The sequence below is a fragment of the Molossus molossus genome, unplaced genomic scaffold (assembly GCF_014108415.1).
Source record: "Molossus molossus isolate mMolMol1 unplaced genomic scaffold, mMolMol1.p scaffold_m16_p_20, whole genome shotgun sequence".
NCBI lineage: Eukaryota > Metazoa > Chordata > Mammalia > Chiroptera > Molossidae > Molossus > Molossus molossus.
This window is the reverse complement of record NW_023425356.1, coordinates 23438831-23444901: the sequence shown is the minus strand read 5'-3', so window position 1 is coordinate 23444901 and position 6071 is coordinate 23438831. Positions and strand designations below refer to the sequence as shown.

The following is a 6071-nucleotide window of genomic DNA, read 5'->3' as shown; positions in this document are numbered from 1 at the left end:
GAGGTGGCGGGAGAGGGCGGGGGCGGGAGTGGGTTTTGGGGAGAGGGAGGAGAGGCGGGAGCCGCCATCATTGTGCAGGGCAGGGGGAGGGTCTTAACCCTTTAGAGGCCCAGCAAGAAGAGGCCGGGTCCCCGCCCACTGCCATCTCCGTCCGGCCTCTAAAGATCAATGAAACAGTCTGGAGGCGATACAGTTCTAAGATTTGTTTTATATGGAGGAAAGGGAACGGGAGAAAGCTCTCTTCTCTGCTAGAAGGCCTCTCCTTCGGGGAGGGGCACGAGGGCCGGGGAAGCAGTGGACAACCGAGTGTTTTCTTCAGCGCCAGTCTTCCCTTAACCTTACGTTCATTCCCCTCGCAGCCCTCTATGCCTTCGCCTTCTCTCCTCCCTCGCTCCAGCTCATCTCTTTGTATTGCACCCTGCCCTTGAATGACACAGCCCGGAATGTCTACGTATTGGATTGTGTCTCCGTTTCTCCCCCGAGCTCTCCCGGCCTCTAGGTGCTTGAATGGCGGTGTTGCACTCCCAGCCCTCTTCTCGTTCTTCCCCCTACAACCACACCCCCTTGGTAGAGGCTCTTTCCCCAAGGGGACCTACTATGGGGGTAGGGGCGGGCGCGGGTGGGGGAATGTTAGGGGAGTAGCTGAACCTAGGGGCAGAAGCGCTGAGGTTATGAGAATGGGGAGTCAAGCAGTGGAGATCAAGCTTTGGAGAAAGTCCCTTGACAGCAGGCCCCTACCACCCTCCAGATTCCTGCAGCTTTCCCAGTTCGGCTTCCAGGGAGCCTACCCCCTGGCGGCCACGTTGAGGAACTACGTTCCTGGAAGCCCGTAGGGTCCCCAAACCGGCTTAGGGGAGGAGAGGATGAAGACTGGACCTTATCCTCCTTTGGCATCCCTCTCCAGGAATCGCCAGTTTAGGAGGAAGTGATGTTTAGATGAGTAAACAGAGAAGCTGCTCCGGGCCTGGTGTCTTAATAAAGAGAAAGAATGTCTTGTCATCAGGTCTGGATGTCTGGCTCTCTTCCTCACTGTTGTGCCATCTAAGTTGAGGCAGGAATTTCCAAGTTTTAGGCTTTGCGTTGGGCAAACTCTAGATCCTGAGCTGGCTCTGAATCCTCAGGGTGGTGCAGAGCCACCAGAAGCTGGTATGTGGCTGTGCCAAGGGTGGCCCCCACCATCGGGGCCACCACAGGCACCCACCACCAGCCATTACCAGCGCTGCAAGAGAAGGACGAAAGGAAGATATCAGGGGTGACTCCCCTAGTTTTCCCCAGAAGAAATGGAGGCAGTTACAAGAGAACACCCTTAAGCCAGTGGTTCTCAACCTGTGGGTCGCGACCCCTTTGGGGTCGCTTAAGACATTACAGTAGCAAAATTACAGTTAAGAAGTAGCAACAAAAATAAATCTATGACCCTGGCCGGTTTGGCTCAGCAGTTAGAGCATCAGCCTGCAGTCCAGAGACCCGGGTTCGGTTCCCACTGAGGGCACGTACCTCGGTTGCATTTTGTCCCGGGCCCTGGTTGGGTCGTGTGGGTGGCAGCCTTTCACATCGATGTGTACCTTTCACGTCAATGTTTCTCTCTCTCTTCCTCTCTCTCCCTCCCACTCTATCTGAACAAAAAATGAAAAAATGTCCTCGGGTGAGGATAAATAAATAAATAAATAAAAATTAAAAAATAAATCTATGGTTGGGGGTCACCACAACATGAGGAACTGTATTAAAGGGTCGCGGCATTAGGAAGGTTGAGAACCACTGCCTTAAGCAGTTCCTGGGGTGATGGGCATCAGGAAAATGGTGTCTTGGCACCAAAGCATAGCACTTAGAGGGGAGGAATCCCCAGAAGAGCTTAGTCCAACCTCTTGCCTTAGGTAATTATCTGAATATACTCGTTTTGCTGATGAGGTCACTAATGCGAAAAGAGGTACTATATATCTATCCCAGAACACAACCTCTAAACCTTACTGTTTCAGTGAAAGGGGTTGTGGAGAAGGGCCAGAGAGAAAGGGAGAACTGGGACTTAGAGGAGGGACACTGTCCCAAGAGGCAAGAGAACTATTTAAGAGGAAAGAGCCGGGATCCAGGGACAGAGCCTTTAGCAGAGGGAAGTGAGTAGAGAGGCAGCACCAGAGGAGCCCTTCTTGCACCTGAAGACTTCAGGGCCCCAGCCAGCCACATAGGTGAAAAGCCGTGGGCCCAGGTCCCGGGCGGGGTTGAGTGGGAATCCACAGTTGACACCCATGGACAGCCCAATGGTCAGAATCAGCAGCCCCACTGCCACGGGCTCCAGACCTGCAGGCACTCCCTTATTCCGTGTGTCCAGGATGGCCAAGATCCCCACAATCAGCATCCAGGTGCCCAGAACCTTAGAGGGGACAGATGCAAAGGGGTTCACATCAGCTGCCAGATATTCCATTGGTCCTCTCTTGCACAAACAGTCCAGGCCACCCAACCTATGTCATCTGAGTTTGTCCAATATAGGCGGGGGGGGGGGGTAGTACAAAGATAGATTTATCCTCACATGCCATCCAACCCAGAGACTTAACAATAGGCTAGGGTCCCGGAGGGCAGAGGCAAAGGTCAGGGCTCTCCTAGGTCTTCCCCTCACACCAACCTGATCCAGGAAGCCATTATTCAGGGACAGATAAGGAGCAGGGTAGGTGGCAAAGATGGAAGCTGTCTCCTTGGGGCCCGTCACTGTCAGGTTCCCACCTGTATAGTTCTGTAGGGCATCTGTTGGGGAGGGGAACTTCTAGGATTTCCAACTTTCTCATTCAAAACCATTCCAAGGCACCCCTGCCCACACACAGTTGCCCCAATTCCATTCCCTCTGTTACCATAATAGAGAGCATAGGTAGTTCCGGAGGCACAGAAAGCAGACAGTATCTGCACAAAGGAGTAAATGGGGAGCTTGCTCCAGGGAAGGCGTCCCAGGAGGCACATGGCCAGGGAGAAGGCTGGATTCAGGTGAGCCCCTTCAAAGATCAAGAAAAGAAAACCAACAACCATCAAGTGTCACTGCCAGGCATTCACCAGGTAATATTGCTAGTCCTCCCCACAACTCTTAAGGCACTTGAGTGAGGATTAACAAAAAAAGAAAGGAAGCCCTGGCCAGTTTGGTTCAGTGGTTGGAGCATTGGCCTGCAGACCAGAGAGTCCCGGGTTTGGTTCCCGCTAGGGGCACCTACCAAAAAAAAAAAAAAAAAACAGAAAGAAAGAAATTGAGGCTCAAGGTTAAACAACTAGGTCACAGAGTGAAGTCAAGGTTTGAACCTGGGACTGTCTGCTCTTTCCCTATAGTGCCTGTGTCTCAAGGCTCCAACCAGGCACACTTATGTTGTGTGTTCTGGGGGACAGCAGATGAGGTCTTTTTTTTTTTTTAATCCTCACTCGAGGTCATTTTTTTCCATTTTTTGTTCAGATAGAGTGGGAGGGGGAGAGAGAGAGAGAGGAAGAAACATCAACATGAAAGGGACACACAGAGTGGTTGCCACCCGCACGACCAACCAGGGCCGGGACAAACTGCAACCAAGGTACGTGCCCTTAGCGGGAACCGAACCTGGGTCTCTCTGGACTGCAGGCCAACGCTCTAACCGCTGAGCGGAACTGGCCAGGGTGCAGGTGAGGTCTTGAGCAAGGATGAACCCCAGAGGGCTTCAGGTGGGGGACACAAAAGGATAGCACTTACCCTTAATACCTTGTCATGGATCTCTACCTAGGTGAGGAAAGGGGATGGAGATACAGAAAGGGGAGGGGCTGGACTGAAACAACAGCATATCTCAGTCCAGGGCACTGATTAAGCTCAAGAAGATAATATCCATGCGTCACCTCTTCACCATCACCATATACCCCCACTCACATGCATATCCTACCATGTCTAATGACCAGACTCCTCCCTCCTCACCTGAGACATTACCACCCACATAGATGGCTACTGTAACAGCCAAAGAGCCAGCCAGAAACATGGTGAAGAAGTTGCCTTTGGTTTCTCCACTGGTGACAGCCTGGGCCACAGCCCCCTGGGTGAGGAGCTGGTGGGGAGAGGGAAAATGAGGAGCAGGGTACCAGGAATAGGGAGCCACCTGGTGGACCTACAGAGGGGAGAGACTGGGAAGGTGAGAGGAGCAGCCAAGAGAGGTGAATGATGAACAAATGTGAGGAATCAGCAAGGAAGGAAGGGAAAAGAAATGGGAGAAGTGAAAAAATGTAAAGGGAAGGAGGGTGAGAGATGAAAAGGAACAGGAATAAAAATCGGAAAGTAGGAGAGGAATACAAGAGACGGGGCCGGGGGGACGCAGAAAGAGAAATGATGGATAGTTGAAAGGAAGCAGGACACCAGGAGAAAGAGGTAAGAACATCAGGGGATGCCAAAAGTTTCTGCCCACCTCCCATTACCTTCCCCGAATTACCCTGCTTACCATGAGCACAAACACACCCAGAAACTCTGCCAGGCACTGTCGGGCCAGGAGGCTTCGGATCCTAAGTCGGCCCTTGAGTTTTGCCAGGGGCCAAATATGGGCCATGGTGAGGACACCCTGTCTTTGGTCACTGCTGCCTCTGTCTGCATAAGCACACTGCTGCTTCACAGATATGCCTGCCAGGGCAAATGATAAAGAAAGGACTTTAAACCAATTAGTTCAGCTCAAGAACAGCTGCTAGTGTATATGTACGTGCATAGAGAGAATAGAGATAAGGAGAGAATATCCTCATGTGGGCAGGGTCGTGCATGACCAGAGCCTGGAGTTTGCCCAGGCGTCGTCTTCTCTGTCTTTCATCCCTTTTCTTCCCAGGAGTAGACTTTTGCTATGCTGACAGATTGGGGGGAAATACCGCTGCCCCCAGTATTATGGTGCCATGACTCAGATTGTGTGACAGGATTCCAGAGAAGCCCACCCAGGACCACCTTGTAGACCCAGACCCATACTGGGTACCAGCAGGGGTCCATTGTGCCCCACCAGCTTCTTGCTTTGCATCAGGTGGACTTGGGTGAGTTTCTTGGAATTCTGGACCTCCTTGTTTTAAGGTAAGAGGCTGAGCCCTGGCCTGTGTTGCTCAGTGGTTAGAGCATCAGCCTGCACATCAAAGGGTCATGGGTTCAATTCCCAGTCAAGGGCACGTACCTGGGTTGCAGGTTACATCCCCCAGCCCCAGTTGGGACACATGAGGGAGGCAACCAATCGATGTGTCTCTCTCACATCAGTGTTTCTCTCTCTTTCTCTGCTGCCCTTTCTTCCTCCCTTCCACTTTCTCTAAAATCAATGGGAAAATATCCTCAAGTGAAGATTAACAAAAAAAATTTAATGAAAAAAATTTATTAACTAAGGTAAGAGGCTGACTCTTTGAGCTGCTTTTTTGCCCCTCCAAGTGGAACTAAAGGTTAAGCATTGAGAAACCCTAGGGTAAAGATAAGATTTGAGATAACTAAGGACTGGAGGGAAAAAAAATGGATGGCTGCTTTTTTAACTTTGGCTTTTCAATTGGATTTGCGTTCTGAGGATCTGAACAAAACCTTTTGCTGGATAAATGAAAACCTAAACTTGTTTGGCTTTGAAGATAAGGGGCAGCTTCCCTCTCCCTACTTTGCCTCTTAAAGTACCACGGTACTTGCCTGGTTGGTGTGGCTCAGTGGTTGAACATCGACCCACCCACCAAGAGGTCGCTGGTTTGATTCCCAGTCAGGCCACATGCCCGGGTTGTGGGCCCGATCCCCAGTGGAGGCATGCAGGAGGTGGCCAATTGATGTTCTCTCTCAACAATGTTTCCATCTCTTTCTCCCTCTCCCTTCCTCTCTAAAATCTATTAATAAAGAAAAAAAATTTAAAAAAAAAAAAAGGACTAGGGCTCTTGGGAATATAAAAGTCAAGGCAACAGGTCACTAGCTCAACTGGAGACCAAAGTAGTAGGTCAAATTTTCCATCCAAGATGATGGAAATATATTAGGCACCCCTTGTACAGATAGACACGATAGAGAGGACCTCTGGTAAAGCTAGCTAAGTCCGGAGGCTGACAAGCAGGAACGCCTCACTTGGGATTGGCTTCGTGTAGATGGAGTCCACCTATCTGAGCGGAGT

General features: G+C 50.9%; 1 protein-coding gene across 1 annotated transcript; it reads right to left on the bottom strand.

Moving 5' to 3' along the window:
* Nucleotides 1-1068: 1068 nt before the first annotated feature.
* AQP10 (aquaporin 10) lies at nucleotides 1069-4580 on the bottom strand. Its single transcript, XM_036273477.1, has 6 exons — nucleotides 4419-4580; nucleotides 3905-4031; nucleotides 2838-2975; nucleotides 2615-2733; nucleotides 2148-2365; nucleotides 1069-1219 (listed from the first exon to the last, which is right to left on the bottom strand). Exons 1-6 carry the CDS (start codon nucleotides 4521-4523, stop codon nucleotides 1069-1071), a joined length of 858 nt encoding a protein of 285 aa, XP_036129370.1. The 5' UTR covers nucleotides 4524-4580.
* Nucleotides 4581-6071: the final 1491 nt, after the last annotated feature.

Coding starts and splice junctions, on each gene's coding strand:
- AQP10 (XM_036273477.1), bottom strand. CDS start 4,523: ATGGCCCATATTTGGCCCCTGGCAAAACTCAAGGGCCGACTTAGGATC. Junction 4,032..4,418: donor TGGGTGTGTTTGTGCTCATG/GTAAGCAGGGTA, acceptor TCTCCCCACCAG/CTCCTCACCCAGGGGGCTGT. Junction 2,366..2,614: donor ATAATGGCTTCCTGGATCAG/GTTGGTGTGAGG, acceptor GTCCCCTCTAAG/GTTCTGGGCACCTGGATGCT.